Source organism: Thunnus thynnus, chromosome 10 (genome assembly GCF_963924715.1).
Source record: "Thunnus thynnus chromosome 10, fThuThy2.1, whole genome shotgun sequence".
Classification (NCBI taxonomy): domain Eukaryota; kingdom Metazoa; phylum Chordata; class Actinopteri; order Scombriformes; family Scombridae; genus Thunnus; species Thunnus thynnus.
In genome coordinates, this window is record NC_089526.1 from 20,873,469 (window position 1) to 20,891,851 (window position 18,383).

Consider the following 18,383-nt stretch of genomic DNA (forward strand, 5'->3'; position numbering starts at 1 on the left):
TTTGCAGGAGACTCCACCACACTGTGTAGAACAAACTGATTAACGTCATGTGTGCAACATTATGAGATGTCATCTTTGCTGGGGGTTATTTGAAACCAAAACTATCTTGTATTAATAAAGTTTAAACTCCTACTCTGGCAAGCTTGGTTTTATAGCAGATCAGCAGAGCTCGATGTCAACAGCATGCAGCAACAGCATCAGCAAACCACAGCCGGACATGCCATGTAACACAGACAAACAACAGCCAGTTAACAATCAGTGTGTATATGAACATAAATTTCTACATGAATCCAAATGGAATATGGATAAAGTCAGGTTGATTGTATAAATGTGAGACATAATTGGCAGGAAGTTGATATAGGACCAGTGTTTTTGGTCCAAATACCTTGTTTGGTGAATTTCATTCTATATTTTCTGTCAAGGAAACCATGAATTTTGGCTGTTGAGAGGCTGGTGGTTTGCTTTGCCTGACAGGCATGACACTGTTGACCTGACTTTGTCCATATAATATAGTGAACTGTATGGATAGGATATACATAGAGATATTGGTGTCAGTTTACACGGTTTGACAAATGTCTGACTCCTCTTTTTGTAAGTTTCACTGTTGTGAAATGTCCAGTACATATGCGCGACTTTTAGAGACAATTATCCTGGACAATAATGTCTTTTGTGGGAATGGTCTAAATGTGGAAATGGGCTATAATATACAGTACAGTGACAAAAATGCACGTAATTAATGCCTGTGTGCTTTGCCTCTAAATGTCGCCCATGTAACTTGATCTTAAAGAAGTCAAGCGTTATGGTTAACAATGGAGTGGGACTACCCTATTTGTTAGTGGTTTGGGTTTATAATGTTATAGTATATATATATCTATTTAAACCCTCGCTGCCTTTTTTCCTCCAGGCCAAAGTTGTAAACAGGAACATGCACTGAGTCAACTTGCATGGTTGAACAACATAAAACATTTTATTGAACTCTTGCCATGTTATTGTTACCCTAAGCAGTAAATGGGTTTTTAACAGCTATGCTTGCATTATTCTGCAAGTCCAGTGGTATTGATTTAACTTCTACATCTAACTAAAAAAAAAAAGGTTTGTTCCACCCTTTTTTCTTTAACATCCAAAATACACAAAAAGAACCAATGTCCATTAACTGGGACTCAGTTCTGAAGCTACCACCAAACTGACAGCACATCAAACATCAACAGAGGTACAGGGGTCAAATCAACAGGGTACAGATACACAAATAAATTCAGAATTTTATTTTACAGTTGCAAGCAAACGTAAAATAAGGATCACAACAACCGCCAAATCAAAGTGCCATCACAATACAACCAGACTTATGGTACGTTCCAATCATTACCTTGATCTAGTCCATAGTATTCTGGGAAAATGGGTTAGTGATAGGAGACAGAAATAACTAGCTGTGAGATCCATTCATTGTTACTGGAGTCTTTATTTTTTATGTCAATGTTACTACAACTACTGCTGTGATTGTGGATGTGACAGTGACGCAGCTGAGAGCAAGTTAGAGGTACTGAATGTCAGTTATTATATACTGTAGTATCTGTGTCTGTAATATAACTTAGGATATTTAAAGCCTTTTAGTATGTCTTTTTGAAGAAGGTTAATTTTTGTTGTGCACATACAAAGAGCAAAACAAAGCAACACACACACACACACCACTGGCCACCCATTGCTAGTGTAAACAATATGTAAAAGTTGTGTTTTAAAACACAAACACAACTTAAACACCAAACGGACTCCTCTTGTTGCTTGGCAACCTGCTGTTTAACAAAACCAAAACAGACACTGAAAGAGTGAAACTGCTCAGTGTGAACATGAACAGCTAAACGTGACCTTGGCTGACTTATGTATACAAGTGTATTGATCTTCTGACTAAATCAGTCATTTATTTATCTGAGACAATGATGTGACATGTTTAACAGTAGTAAATAGCAGGGATACAGTGAGGTTTCTTCTCTTTGGTGTTTTAGAGTTATCTGTAGTTATATACAGTTACCGCTGTTTGACTAGCTTGCTCTCGAAGAATGTGTTTCTGTATTAAAATTGTAAGTCAACAGGACTTAGGTGAAAGGCAATTTATGAATGGTCAAAAAGCAGAAGCCATGTTGGAATTTGGTTGCATGGAACAACATGTGCTTATGATATCCAGGCAACATTTTGAGGCAGTTTAAATGGGCATTTTTTCACACAACTTGCCAGCTGCATTGCCCATCCTAGCTGAAAGTGATATCGCCCATCTCTGCTGCCTCTGAACATTGCCACTATTTAGCATTGCAGTGAGCTAAATAAAAACAACAGTCCTAAACCTGGTGAGCAGGCACTACTCAGCAGCAACAGCAGCATAGAAATACCTTTCTCATTCAGAGGGATGATTAATAGCTGTTCACTACTAATCATCAAGCATTTTTAGAGCAGAAAAACCTCTTCACTGATCTCTCATACAGAAATAATGACACATTGTCATTTGTCACACTGAACACTCATATAGTCCTGTAGTATGGTAGCAACATATTTGAAAAATGTTAACTGTAACAGACATTTTGGTTACACAACATATCAAATCAGTTTGAGGAAGTTGTGATTCTCTCTGAATCTTGTGACAACTCAAATAGACTGCAGGTCTATTAATATACAGACAGTATGTGCTTTCAGTGGTTTCCCCTTTTATGAAAGATTACTACATGTGACTACTGAAAATGTAGTTTCATTCAAACCTCAGTCACTGTTTTACCAGCCATTCTTTTTATCAACCAATCCAATTCAAAGCTGCAATCAGAAAATTTTTAATTAGACCTGATTAGTCATTAAATCCACCTAGTATAGATGATCGTGGTGAAATACATTATACAGCTCATTTATAGCATTTCAACATATTTTCCTGTTATAAAATATTTAATGTGTTTAGTGATTATGGTACCTGCTTAGTGATATCAACAATTATGAGGTGAAACATTTCAAAATGCAAAAATAAATGCTCATCTGTATGTGTAGAGAAAAGTTATGGTTTTCAGCTTTATATTGATGTGAGAAGGACAATAGTTATAAAATCTTTTTCAAAAGGTGAATTTAGTTTTTCATCTGACTTTAACATACTTTAATAAGATGATTGTTTATCTAGTTTTGGGACAGAATTACCTGCCCTCGCACAAAAATATTCAAGATAAGACCACGAAAAATTACATCTAAGTAAAATATATTGAAAATGAAGTTGAGCAGCATTAACAGTAGAAGAGTCTCCTCACTCTGATCCCAACCCAACTTTACTGCGAGCACAAAGACTGAGAGACACCCAGTGACCCAACCTAGCAACCTTCCCACCTACACACACACACATGAACCAACCCTCATACGCAAACACAGTACGCTACATGATCACAAACAGGCGAGTCTGATGAGATCCACTGATCAGTCACTTTGTCTCTTCACTTGTCATATGAGCTATCTGCAATATTTGTGTGCTTGTGTATGTGTGTGTGTGTGTCTGTGTATTTCTACTCACTTGAAGGCATGGTATAGGTGTCCTCCTCATCTATGATCTCAGCATAGTCGTCTGTTTCTGAGAGGAGAAATTAGTGAAGAAACATTAAGTCTCGCTTGGTGATAAAGAAAAGATAGATAAAAGAGACAAGCTCACATCCTGTCCTATCCTGATATCGATATAAGATGCTTTATATCACCCAGAGGTAGAAATACTACCATTATATTCCTCGTCACTGTCAAACAGCAATAACAAATAAACGCATCAAATTACTGCATGCAACTCAAGAAGCTGAATGAACACACCTTCCCAGAGTTAAAAAGGAGTGAAAATAACAAGAGTAACAGAAACACACCATCATCAGACAGAAGTACCTTTCCGAATGACTGTCACCATACCCGACTCCAAACACATGCACAACTACAGTAACGATTACAGTAAAATGTTCATGTACTATAGAACAGCTGCACACGAGGAATGGGAGACAGAAGAGTGAGGTACAGTAGAGAGTGAGAGACACACACACACACACACACAGAGGAAAAGGGAGGGGTGGAAAGGTTTGTTCTTTCCAGAGAAACAAGTTGAAAAAAAAAAAAACAGGGTGAGTCATGGATAAAGCTGCAACAGTTACAGGCAGATACAGAGACAGATACTATACACATATATGATAAATGTAGACACACAGCAGGAATCCTATATGTTACTACTTTATGATGGTTAATAGAAAGAATTTGTTTACCATCGCCACTAGTGTGACCTGCATGCACCGTTTGATACAAACAGAGAAGGAGAGAGAAGAGAGGGAGAAAGGTATTAGTTTTACTGTTAAATCAAATTAAAACATATAAGCTATAATTTAATGCATTGATCCTACATTCAAGGTAATTTTAAGGTCATTATGTGTAACTGTGAGTTAGTCAGAGGTCAGTAGACAGTCAGAGCGGAGACAGAGTGACAGTGACTAAAGCTCTCCATGTGGACATCTGGCCAGACAAGGACTCCTCACTGCAAACACAGATGAGGCTTTATAGGGGGAAACAGGGTGCACACACTCATATCTATGAGCGCTTTATCTAACTCTTAGCAGTCACTGTCAGTCATGACATTTAGAGCAGCGGACAGAGAGTGAAAGAGACCAACAGGGACGGAGAAAGAGAGACTGGGTTTTATACCTGAGACACAGACGGCTCTGGTCCGTACTCCGTCCATCCGTTTTTCCATCCGCCTCTCATGATTTGAAACTCTGCGCCACAGAGGAGAAAGTTATTTTTGGTATTTGGTCCATATTAACCTAAATTAATTATTATTCAGGATGAACTTTTAGTTGCAGAAGAAGAATGAAGGCTCCTCCCGCATCCTGTCACGTGTGTCAAACATTACGAAACATGTTTTATAGATATGGACAATATAAGGAGTTTAAATTCTGTCATAAATAAATGTTAAAATGTTGCATTAGTCTGTTAATCCGTTCCATGTTTTGGGTTTAAAGTCACATTCAAATTTCCTTTCAAACATTTTCTGAAGTGCAGAACAAAGTGTGTGAAAAATAAAGAGCTATGCATCAACCGTTAAACATCTGAAGCTCTTATACATCTCTTATGCATCACTAGAAATTAAGCTACACCCGATCTCACAGGAAAATGACACTTCATAAAGCATCTAATGAGAGAGAGAGAAAAAAAAAAGAGTTGACTTACTTTGGGATGGAAGGCAGAGCTCTGTCTCCCTCTTTAAGACAAAATGAACACATGGTTTCATGTAAGAGCCACAACAATTTCTTCGCAGCCATAGTTATTTTTAGAAAAGACTAGCCAAGCACGAGCTGGTTATTCAAAGTGACAAGCATAAAGCCTCAACAGCCACAATCAGACTTGACTACTGTTTGAAAGATGGCTGACAGCAAATTCAGCCCTGAGTGCTATTTATGCTATGAGGTAAACATGTTAGCCATTTTGTTACCATCTAAACAATGCATAAATTACCACAATCATTTATCTCCACATAACTGTAACACTAGAATGCAGCAAAACACACGATGATGTATAAATTCATTCAAATGTAAAACGTGTGTCCTACCTTTGTGCACTCTGACAATGAAGGAGTGAGTAGCTGAGGAGACGAGCCGACAGTAGCCGTCAATCAAGTCAGCCATGTTTTCTGCTGTAGTCAGTGATGCCGTGGTGACTGTGAGAGGCTGCACACGCACGCACACACACACACACACACACACACACACACACACAGAAGGATTAGTGTAAGAGTGGGACAGAGAGTTGCTTCACTGTGGACTTGGACACAATGAGAGCTTTATTAAGCATAACGTCTCCTACCAGCGCGCATATACACACATTCAATGCTTCACACACACACATCCCTACACAGATACTCATATGCCCACATGCTTTTCTGCTAGTACGCCTTGCTGCGAACACACACACCCGCTCTCGACAGACACACTTACGCTGACACTCAAGTACAGATGGCGACACTCGTCTTCACCCTCCTATGCGCGGTTTCCCTCTTTCTCTACATCTTTTCACAGCATTTGTCCTGCTTATTTATGTGGTGCTACAACTTAAACCACAATGTTTAACAAGCAGAAGCAGCATTTACTTTCCTATTTCACAGTCTGATAACAGCAGACGGAGCCAAATATTTGATGGGTCCATTAGTGTTTCACAAAGAACCACGCTGCATGTAAACAGTATGACAGTATGTAACGTGTGTGTTTGTGAGTGTTTGTTTTTTGGGGGTTTTTTTTTTTACCTCTGGAGCTCCTGCTACGTTGAGCTGCAGCATGCCTTTCCTGTCCTTCTCTTCTAAAGCAGAATACTGGATGGACTGAACCTGGTTAAAGTTAGCTAAGTGTGTAGGCTGCAGAGACAAAGACAGATACAAACAAATCAAAATTAATTCATTGTAACACTTGGACACACTTTCTCGTTCAAGTGAATTGGAAGGCACATGGATGAGAAATTATTCTTTATTCCTATGAGCCCATTTTAAATACAACAATAAACACTGAGCACTGGGTGGCATAATGCCATTAAAGAACTGGAGTTATAAGTGTGCAGCTGTCTCCCGTATTTTAAGCACCTCATCAATGCAGTTGCGCATATTTCCAGATCATTTGAGTACATTCACATCACACGACAATCACACGTCTGGATTTTTTCAGCACATATTGTCTGTTTTGTAACAAAAACTACTTAGCTACTGCCATTTCAAGACACTTAATTTCAACTTGGACAACTGAGGACACATGAGAGAATCTGTCTACTGGAGAGACAAAACAAACCAGTAGAGGGCAGCAGTATGGTGGATTGTCACTGTGGCCTTCCAATCATCTTAAATAAGAGTATACAGTTGAAAGCCCTCTTCAGTTCAGAAATATAAGCATATAGATGACTTAATGACCATATGATCAAAAAAAAAAGAAAGAAAGTACATTTTGAAATGGCAACACACTAACTGAGGATTCAGAGTGCCAAGTTAGATTTTCTGTTGTGAGTTGTGATTTTGCATACTCACCGTTGAGCCCTTATCTGTGAGGTAGCTGATTCCTTCCTCTGGTCCGATAGCTAACTCTACTGATATTACCCAACTAGACTAGAGTGAGGGAGAGAGAGAGGCAGTGGGAGAAAGACAAGATTAACACAGATGCCATTTTTCATTATAAGTCACATTTTGCTGTACAATAACTAAAATGGCATAAATTTAATAATTGTAATAACATAACATTTTTAATGTTCTGATATGTTTTTACTAGTTTTGACATTAAATAAGACTAAAGAAGGGTTTATGTAGATGACACTAATAGCACGTTACTGCAGAGGACAGTATGAGGACTATGCAATATACTTCATGTACAGTAACATCACCATTATAACATGTTCATCACAGTAAAGTTGTGCTGGCACAGACACAGAGCAGGACTGTGAAACAAACATGGCAACTTCTATTGCTAACCTCGTCTTGCATGGTTCTGACAAGACATTTAAATTAAAGATGAGATTCCTCCCTGCATGCTTTCTACCCTGTGCATGTTAACTACCCTCCACCACCATGACTTAGTAATAAGTTCCAGGTAGGGAAAATGTGTCAATGGACTATTCATCTAAACACGCAACATTTGTCTCAACGAATTGAGTGCTGTCCTACCCCCAATGCACATTTGAAGCACTCCTTGTCGAAGCGGTAGATGGGAGAGAGTATCTCAAAGAACTTGTGGATGCTCTGCTCATCATTGAGGTTAGCAAACTGCTTAAAGGTCTGCTGGATCTGCTTACGAAGAGTCTTTGCCTGATAGAGAAGGAGCAGAGGGAGGAAAAAAGCAGGGGTAAGGAACTGTCTTTCTGGGAGAGACACAACAGACAACTGACAAAGCACACTGTGAGTGACAACAGTAGGTTCAACTTAATTCCAGACAGTAAGATAATCAGATATTGAGCCAGACATTTATTGCGTCAAGATGGTGTCCCTGCCAGTTCACCAGTCAAACAGTCATCAGCTCAGCCAGCAGACAAGGCCAAACTGGAATTGCCAAAGAAATGTCTGCCACTTTCACTTCTGTTATTAGGTAATGGAACTAAAGTTATTCAGGGAGATGGAAATCACTGCTGCTTTACTACATCATCAGTGTTTTTATCTCACCTTAAGAGAGTCCAGCAGGCTTTTGGGGAAGAACCTTCTCAAACCAACATCTTTCCTAAAAAAAGAATTACAGCGTCACATTTATCTTTGAAAAGTTGCATATTTACCTTAACACAATTTGTTAAAATGAATTAAAATCAGAGGTAATGCAGTTTATAGTGTGGAGCAAATGAAAACAAACATGTTTCAATCAAATCAATCTTACTCTAGTAGTTCGTAGTTGGATTTCTTATCCAGGGCGTTGCCTGGCATCTCTCTGAAGAACCTCCTGTATAATTAACAGAGAGAGGATGATGGTTTAGACACAGGATTAATTAATACATTTCTAGTTAAAATACTCTGGAAAAAAGCAATAATATGTGGCATATAAAGGAATACACAAACTGCATTTTCTCACCTTATTTCCAAACAGCCCAGTTTCAAAGCAACATCTTGATCCACCTGATCGGCTATATGTTGCATGTAGTCACTCTTCACCTGGTGAAACAAAGTGTAGCAGCACAGTGAATGATGATGAATGATTTTGAGAAAATATCTAATTGCGATTATTTTGACTGTTACTGCAATTGCAATATGATTTGCAATATTAGAGGAAATTCTCATTTTTGCATCATTATTCTCATTTTAATTGGAAAACATATTAAAGTAATTATGGTGTTTTCAGGGATCTACATCAAAAAAAGATGTTTTCTTAAGTCTGTAGAATATGATGTGTAAGCCAGGACATCTCTGCAGCACAAAATATTTATTTTGTATGGTATTTTGAAACACATTTCGCCTTTAACATATATTGCACCTCCTGAGATTTGAAAATTGCAGTGGGCCATATTGTGATTTCGATAAAATTCTGATTAATTGTCCAGTCCTACAGCATAGCTTTTTATAACAATCATTCTGTAAATAATAAGTAGCTCTAGATAAAGTTAAATGATGCAGTCATAGATTGTTCTCACTTTATGAATCATTTAAACAAAACAAAAACAAAACAAAGACACATTTCTGTCTCCTCTTATTCTGTGGTGTCTCACCTGGTGATAGAGGTAGTTGAGAGAGGGTTTGTCTTCAGAGAAATGACTGAGGTAACCTTTAGGAAGGTACCGCATCCGCAACTCATACCTGAGAATCACAGAGACAGTTTGGCTAAATAACCATACAGAGCTCACATACACCCACACACAGACTGAATAAACCTGTAGCATCCTAATGCAGCGCCTGTGTGAGACATAGAGACAGAAGGAGCAACGCTTACTCACACATACGGCTGACGCATACACAGACCTCAGTATATTTAAAGCTCCAACTCTGGCTGAGATAGGGGTAAAACAGGGACGAGAGGCACAGCAATTTAAAAAAAACATGATGTTTTGGTCTGAAAAAAAATCTATAAAAGTAACATTAGATTAATCTAAGTGTTGGCCCACGATAAGGCAATGATTTTAAAACATTGTCAAACATTATCAACCGATTGGATATACCTGTTTTCTATGTAAAATATTACAATATGAAAGAAAATTCACCACTTCCTTTTAATATGTAAAATCAGTGGAAACATTTGTTTTTTTTACTTCAATTTTGTATTCAAATGTTATTTTATCTAAAATATATTAAAATGTTTACTGTGTTTGATGAAAGAATGTGTGTAGGGGTCAATGGTGTCTTGTTCAAATCTAATGGCATTTTTAGTCATTGTTTCCTTTTATAAAATCTCTAAGTCGTTTCAGACAAAATGCATAAATATGTTATGATATATATTGCATAAAATCAAAAGGCTTAAAATATCAAGTATGTCTTTTTAATCACCCAGCTCTACCACACATGTTCTGCCGTATTATGGTGGAATTAGTCATGGTCATGCGTGACGTGGGAAGTGAGAGTGCATGTTGGCTACAGAATAACAGTGGGGTAGATTCTTAACCAAAGTCACTACAGCAGGGTGGCTGTTTGCCTACAAAGTAGCTTGAAAGCAAGTCTTGAAGTTAAAAGATGGCTTTTCTATTCACCGAGCTACCTTACTGTGTGGTGGCTCAGTGAGACGTGCTCTCGTATTTTTGCTGACAGTGAACTAACTGAAAGTGTCAACCATAAAGCATAATGAGATTCCTGCTGTTACATTTGCCAGTTAGCTGTGCCGTAGAAGTACCCAGATGGGCCATGATTGTTTATAGTGATTTTATTTTATGACTGACATATTGCAGTGACTACAGTTGAGAGAAATGGGTCAGGAGAGTAGTGAGCTCCAAGCTGCTGTGATGCTACAGACCTATAGTTAGATAACAAAAGGAAATCGAGGCTGAAGATGAAATGAATAAAACATCCTTGTTCTATAATGAATGGCGTTGGAAAGAAAAGAAAGAACCGAGTAAGAAAGAAAACACAGATGTGAGAGATGAGAGAAAGAAGGATGCAGAGAAAGATCAAAGTGAAAAAGAGCAACTGCGAGCGCACGAGAGAATGGGAGAAAGCACGCAAGGGAGTGAGACAGAGTCAGTCCATCCCCTGGGCTACTGCTGCCGTTCTAACAATAGCTTGGCAGCAGCAGAAGCTCCTGTGGGCTTGCAGCTCTGCCACCCTCCGAGGAAGAGCTGCAACAACTTGCAGTGCCCCTCCGCTGCATGTAAGCGGTGTGGGCAACTCCTTCATCTTGAATTCATTTCAATTTTAATGACTATGGGTGTAACACATGAACTTCAGAACAACAGACTGAATTGTTAGAAAGGTTATTAACAATATCAGCTGAGGATGTTCAAGAGCTGACGCTGGTATATTTATAGGTTGAGTTTAAGTTGAAAATGGACAGAGCTGCTTTCAAATAACGAGGCAAATAAATGTTCCCCTTCATCAGACAGAGAACATCTTTCCTACAGAGCAACATTAGGCAGCTCCATCACGGCTTTACACAGTACATAACAATTCAATAAAAGGCAATGAATAGTACCTTCGTGCAGGTCATGCACTTGTGAAATGAAGTCACTTTGTACATTTCAATTTAAGTTAACACCATAAGCCCCTTACTCATTTCAGCTATTAACTCCTCCCAATCCACAATGGGGAGACATAGATAAATGGGTTAATTTTAAACCTCAAGAAAAACAAGACAGGAACTGTGTTACAGGGGAACAATTCAACATTACATACTTGGTTATAATGTTTTTTACTATGTGTACTCAATAATAACCATGAGTATGTTTCACAGTCTTGGTCAATGGTTCCTGGAAAGAATAAAATGGTTTCACTGGGAACATTTGTTATGTAGCTTGAGTCCAAATTTTATGGTGGGCTTAATAAAGTACTGTTGGTTGGCAGGTTTGTAGCCTTAACAAGTGCAGTTTCTGTATGGTCCAATAGGGCATGATGACATGTTTATACTTATGTGTTCTCAGCTCAATGGCTCCCAAGCCGATCAGCTTCCTAGACCTCCTCTGTGAAGAATAAAGTGATGTTATGTTGCCTGGCTTGTTACTTGATATTAGCACATATATATGCACATATACACATACAATACTCTTTGGTAGCCCTTATGGAAAAAGCAGGACAGGGGGAAATAATGGGGAGTGGGAAAAGGCAGTGAGCAAAAAACATTGAATCTTGTTGTGATTCTACCTCCATTCCTCCTGGGGGTGTTGTTTCTCATATTTCTCCCTGACGTGAGACACGCCCAAGTCAGGATGTAACCAATGGAGTGCTTCAGAGTGCAGATGGGTCAAACGGAGGCCAAGAGAAGACACACAGCGTAATTTGTGGATCTCTGCTATCTTCTGGATAACACCCTGTTAAACAAAGATGAATAAAAGAAGTGAGAAGCAGGGAAATGATGATGATAGAGGCTGGTAAAAGAAGAAATGTTGGTGTGTCGATATTCTGTATTTAGCTTCTGTCTCACCCTGACATCTGTAGCGTCTCCGTGTCTGATATTACTAGCCCAGGTGCATGGTTCACTGTTCGTCTCGAAGTAATGAAAGATCTTTAGAACCCGGTCCATGGAGCCTGGAGGCCGCTCAAGACCTCCTGCAGAACCACTGGTACCAACACCGGTACCACCGGGCATTCCAGACCGGGATTTAACCCCACAACCACCCGCTGCGGAGTGATTGAGGTTGGGTTCCAAGTAGGAAGACGACGCCATGCCTGACTCAGATGTTCCTGCTGGGGCTAACTGGCTGTCATATTCTGAAAACAGAGGGAAAAACAGAGAAGACAGAGGTTAAAATGTGACTGAATAGTTGATTGGTAGCAACTTGCCTTATCTCCTCACTGGAAATTCATTTCATGATCTGATTTTGTTAAAAGAGTATTACACAGCAGGTATTGACATATCATGTTTGAGCAGGCTTTGGTTGCATGCAGGTAAATAGTCCATGTGGAGAGCAAAAGAGATGGAACGCATTTGCCGATAGTAATCTCAGAACCCATCGTCTATCATCTGATGACTATTCAGCTTTTTAATTTATCTGCATTTATTATACAGATATCTGTTTATAGAGATTAGCCGACATGTCATTTGGACCTAAAACACCAACAAAAAGTTGCTAATCGGACAATGACCGGCGCATGGAAGAGGAAGTCTCGGCTCTGATATCCCTTATCCGATATCCCTGGCTACACCAGAACCCTGAAATATTGAGAAAGATCTAGCCTTGCAGACCTACACAACACACCCACTTTACTACATGACATCCGCCCTGATATTGTCACCGTAATGGCACACTCCCCTGAACCCTAAACCCTAACCCTAATCATCTTACTGCTCATGGCTAAACCTAACCAAGTGGGTGTGTAATGTAGATACTGTGAGTCTGCAGATAGACCTAGTTTTAAATATTGGCCGTTGTCCCAAGAGGCTAAATCGTCATCAGACAGATAGCCGATGAGTTCCGAGATTGCACAGCCAAAGAAAAAAAAACAGGCTAAAAAAGACAATTAGGGTACATAAAGAAAACTACTTCATCAACCCTTTTTAAACAAACAGCAGAGGGAATAGCTGAGATAGTAAAACGCTCACTCAATCAGCCTCTCAGTCACCACCAGTCTGTCATTAATACTGCACTTTATACATCTGTCACAACACAAAACAGTTCACATTAATAATCATAAAGCCATAAAAGAGAACACACACAGAAACAAATCCAGGTGGAGTACAGATAATAAACCTGTCAGTACACAAACAAATAATAGTAGTGAGACAGCAGAGAAATATGCAGTACCAGTCAAAGGTTTCAACTGGTACTGTACACTTGAGCATGACTACATGTGTGTTTCAGTCAGTCAGTAAATGAGTCAATGTCAACCAGAAAAATACTGACACAAGGTCTTTTTAGAGGGATCTAATGGACACACAGTTGACATAAATCAGTTGGGTTTAAAAAATAAATTGTCAACCGATGGGAAACACTTCGGTCAAACTGGACAGTCAACTGCTAAATCAACCAGGTATTTAATCTTATCAAGCATTTGGTTTGACAACAAGCGGCTAAAAGCAACCATTCTGTAAGTGAACAGGATGTGTCCAACCAGTTCAAGCCAAACTCAAGTCTTTCTAAAGCACATCTCTACCTCTCTCACCTGCCTGCATGACTGCAAGGTGGTTCTTAAAATCTGGTTTGACACCCTAAAATCTGCTGTGGGAGGATTACTAAATTTTTCCCTGACATACTGGTGTTTGAATGACCTTTCCAAACCTCTTACACTGTAATCTTAGTCTACTGTAGTTGGGTAACAGCCTAAACACAGGATGAATTCTTTTGTGACAAATTCTCAACAATGAGCCTACAGAAACACAAGAAGTCTCCTTAAAGCAGTCTTCCTCGTGAAAAAAAAACATGGTTCAATTTTAAGTCCTAGCATAACACGCTTCACATTAACTATATGACTAGTGTATAAGGCTACAATAGGAATGATATTCACACTGCAGTCAGTACCTAACAAATTCGGACCTAAAATCTACCAGAACTACAGAAAAACAAGAACAAATTCTTTCTTTTTGTCCAACTTTCTTTCACATATAGGTTATTTTTTGACCTCATCTTTTCTACAGTAGGTTCATCCTCACACATCCTATCCTTGTGTTGACATACGCACTCTGCCGTTTCCTGTGTCATACTGTATTGTGACTTCCTGGATATCCCAGCAGGCCTTGTTGAATCATCATCACCCCAGTGAGTTTCAGCTGACTGTGAATTCTGGCCATCATGTGGTAACAAAAGAGACGCAAGTAAACCAAATCTGAGAGAATCATTTCATGGGTTATTTCCAGTACCAGGAACATAATCCACCACAAATTACTTTTTCCACAATACCTGTCTAAAACTGATCTGCATCATCATGTACAGTTTATTTAATGCCAAAAGGTCTGATTATTTTTACTGGATGCCTCCACTAATCCACTGACAATAAATCCAACTGACAAACTGTTTTCAGTCAAAAGTCACTGCCTGTAATAGCTGTTTCAGTACGGATGGTCAGGCTCCTAAACAGCCTGTAGTAAGCAGAAAAATCACTGCTTTTAACATTGCAACCAAATAGTCAGTGCTTTCATTTTTCTGTATTGCATTCAGGTCACAGCCAGATCACTTCATACTGAGAAAAAAGGGAGAAAGAAACACAGAAAGAAATATAGAGACTGATCCAGAGAAAGTTGGTTCAGCACTTTTAACAGCTTGACCTACAGTTGCCTCTTTGAAGACAGCAAGTGAAATACATGCCTCTGTGTGTGTGTGTGTGTGTGTGTGTGTGTGTGCGCACAATGACTGCACCAGAAGTGTAAAAGGGGACATTATGTGTCTGATAACCCGACTCAGCACTCTCTTGCAAAGAACTTACTGTATCAATAGTGTGCGTCTGTGTAAGTTCTATACACTCTATTACATCCTGTGTCTATGGAGAGGCTTTTTTCACTTCACTTGTCATAGCAGGAAAAGCATGTGTTACTAATAACTTTAAAAGATTGGCTCGTTTCAATTCAAGTATCCCAGTAAGTCATGACAGTGTGACAGCGAGCCGGCAGGAACAATACCAGGACCTGAAACTGAAGCAGATAAATGGAATTTAGCCATTATTAAGTTTATTATTTACACCTGTATTTTTGGACATATCAAAATGTCTTCTGTAAAAAGGTCTATTGCACTAGTTATTTTCTCTGTAGTTACTGTTATGAACTAGAAATCCCTCACTCTAATATTTTAGTATTTTCTACTTAATTAACCTTTTTGCTACTATTTTTGTAATCTTCCATCAGTCATTATTGTTATCCTTAATTTCCCAAGAAGATATAGTTTGTAGACAATATGTGTAGACAGGATATTTTTTGCTAAAACTATTTTTCTAAAAGTGTTATTTAAAAAGGTCTGTTGGCTCTTGTTCATAACTTTTAGTGTCACTCATTGAAGTGACATGCATTGAGGGAAGAGTTTATCTTTTTGTTTGTAGACAGTAGGGAGACCAAGGTTGGATTGAAACACTGTTTGCCAATTACGTGTTCCAGATCATTATTTATGCTTTGTGTATGAAATGCCTGAAATGATCCTTTTGCTCACCTGTCAAGGGTTACAGAAGTAAACACTGAATAAAGTATTCACCTGCCAAGAAAATTAGCTCTTGTCCAAATATTTAATTTAGATTTTATAAAGATGTAAATTTCAATGTTATTTCATGTACAGAATCAGGTAATGGATTAAAGTTCAAGTGACTGAAGGCAAGAAGTCCTTGAAACATACAAGAAGTGAAAAGATGTGTAGATTATGTACATTTTATTAGGTTATGTAAGGTTATTATGCATTTACTTTCTAAGTCTCCACAGTTTAAGAGACAGATAAATGGAGATTAGTTGGTCATTAGCTAAAATAATGAGGTATCTGGAGAAGAACAGAGGCACAGAATGAAAACTGAATCTTTGGTACAGCAGGTGAACATAGTCTACCATGTATTTACATATATGTAGCTTTCATTAGAGCAGGCTCACACTGTAGATAAGTAGAAATACTGGTAATACAGAAAAGTCAGTGTATAACAGGCCTGCAAGGCTTTAACACAACAGATTAGTGTAGATCAGATTACATATTATCTCTTACAGTATTAGTATCAATTAAAAAGATACCACTACTGCTATGATACTACTAGATTATTAGGTGGCTTGTTACAATAGCAGAGTGTCCATTAAAAATACCAGTATATCTCCTCATTATAACAAAACCAGCTGCCTTTTGAGTAACTACTACCCCTCTGTCTATCTGATGAAAACTGTCACTGTGAATGCATTAAAGGCTGCACAATTAGTGTTGTTTTACTGGGAACTTTCCACAAAATAACAATATATGAGATAGGCTCTGTGTATTTGCTTGAAATGGTCAAACAAATCCTCTGAACTTCCTCCTGAACACTATAAGCTTTATGAAGTGAAGATCAGTACTGCATTTCAAAGTTGGAAGGAGTTATGGACTCTGAACCACTTCAGTACAGCTGTTAGATTTCAAAATAATATACATATATTATTTTTAAATATACCTTCCTTCAATATCATGATGCATAGTAAAACGTTAAGTGACTAACTATTAAAAATCTATAAGGTTCATCCAATCTCAAAAACCCACACCTGATCATGTTCTGCTACTAACCTTGTAACATGTCATGTCAGTTTACTTTGTGACATCAGATGCTTTTATGTTATGTGGGTATTAGATTAATGTAATAAGATTTTTTTGTTGTTGTCATTTGCTGTTGGGAAAAATCAATTATAAATACTGTAGATTTAGTGAGTTCGCCTCAATTAAGCTCAAAATCGCAACCTAAGTTTTTGAGATGCAGCCCACAGCAGAGTTTTATGTATTTTTGGTGGGTTATACTGATAAATATATCATCAAAACATCCTTTGTGGACCCCCCCCCTCCCCGGAAAACCCTGTCCAGAATGTCCGTAAGCGGTAATACGGTTGTACAACATACTTTCAGTCGTTATAACAGCAACTCTCTTAGTTTGCATACAGCTTTCATGCCTTGTCTCGGAGGGCCAAGTTAAAAAATGTATTGGGGACATAATTTTGACTGCAACTAGTTTCAAATAGAAACCATTGCACCAGAGGAGCCATGGAGTCACAAACCAGCCATCTGCTGCTGCTCACTCACACATCAGAATAATCAGATTACATATTAAGCGCTCAGACGTTGTAACATACCATAGTATACATCGATCCAATATCACACACATACCCCTAACCTAAATACCACATACAGCTTAATAAAATCCTACTGGTAGGCATACCTACCTACATTTGCCTTGGTGCATGTATTCAGCGCCTTTATGCTGTAAATACTGTTACGTCATACATTACTTGGAAATGGGGTAAAAGTATGTTATCTAAAGACATTGTTCAGTTTTAATATGGCCCCCAAATCTCTAAGGCGACAGACTGGTAGCTAAATCCATGCTTTACTCAACGCTGTACTGTAGGTTAGGCTAAAGAAATAACAGATTTATGAGTATGTTGTTTTGCTAAATTGTCTCTGACATTGACCGGAAGGAGGTCACGTTTGCCGGCGAGATATCTGAAATATTTATGAATGGAGCTGATTGACTCAATGAACATAAAGTTCTTTGCCAAAGAATCAATTTATAGTTGCAGCTTGAGAACTTTTGTTTTTGCTTTTCTGAAGGTCTGACACCTGAGGCGTTGAAGTTGGCTGCCAAATGTCACTGCATTCTTCAGCATTACGACATCAAAACAAGCAACAAACACACAGCCTTTCTATTACAAAGAGTTTCTTTTAGTTACCAACTGTATAGCTTGCAAATTCAGATTTACGGCATTACAATACATGGATGTCAATGCAAGTTTGCATTACTATTTTAAAATAGGTGCACTACACAGCACAGGATTGATAAATCATTTCTTAATGCACCAATTTAAACTCAACACAACTGCACCAAATCTCCACATGCCTGCCCTCGCACACTCCCACAGAGCAGTGAAATAAAGTCAACTAGGCCATGCAGGCAGCCAGGAGAGAAGCAGGCGGCTGCCAGTCCAACCAACCCCTGTCTCTGTGAGGCTGCACTGACTGACAGTTAGCCTGTTAAACCACAGAAGGCTGGAGTTGAGCTCCATCCCGTAGCAGCAGCAGCAGCAGGACGGTTTATCTCGCCTAACTGGTATCTGGGTTACTGGGGTTGGCACAATCCTGAGGGAGCCTAGGTCTTTCTGTCTTTTACCATCCTTTCCCTTCTCCTCTGTACC

At 38.7% G+C, this 18,383-nt stretch overlaps 1 protein-coding gene across 11 annotated transcripts in view; it reads right to left on the reverse strand.

Moving 5' to 3' along the window:
- LOC137191719 (focal adhesion kinase 1-like) overlaps positions 1–18,383 on the reverse strand; it is a 65,385-nt gene that overhangs the window by 30,309 nt on the left and 16,693 nt on the right. For 5 of the 11 annotated variants that reach the window (XM_067602046.1, XM_067602041.1, XM_067602047.1 and 2 more), the window contains 15 exons: positions 12,042–12,328; positions 11,762–11,928; positions 9,190–9,277; positions 8,559–8,638; positions 8,367–8,429; positions 8,162–8,216; positions 7,670–7,810; positions 7,040–7,117; positions 6,275–6,382; positions 5,585–5,702; positions 5,206–5,236; positions 4,681–4,751; positions 4,248–4,265; positions 3,527–3,583; positions 1,364–1,384 (listed from right to left, as the gene is read on the reverse strand). In XM_067602046.1, coding sequence (XP_067458147.1) covers positions 1,364–1,384; positions 3,527–3,583; positions 4,248–4,265; positions 4,681–4,751; positions 5,206–5,236; positions 5,585–5,702; positions 6,275–6,382; positions 7,040–7,117; positions 7,670–7,810; positions 8,162–8,216; positions 8,367–8,429; positions 8,559–8,638; positions 9,190–9,277; positions 11,762–11,928; positions 12,042–12,284 — 1,339 coding nt within the window. In that variant the 5' untranslated portion in view covers positions 12,285–12,328. The remainder of the gene's footprint in view (positions 1–1,363; positions 1,385–3,526; positions 3,584–4,247; positions 4,266–4,680; positions 4,752–5,205; positions 5,237–5,584; positions 5,703–6,274; positions 6,383–7,039; positions 7,118–7,669; positions 7,811–8,161; positions 8,217–8,366; positions 8,430–8,558; positions 8,639–9,189; positions 9,278–11,761; positions 11,929–12,041; positions 12,329–18,383) is intronic. The other 6 variants (XM_067602042.1, XM_067602049.1, XM_067602044.1 and 3 more) reach the window with 3 other exon arrangements.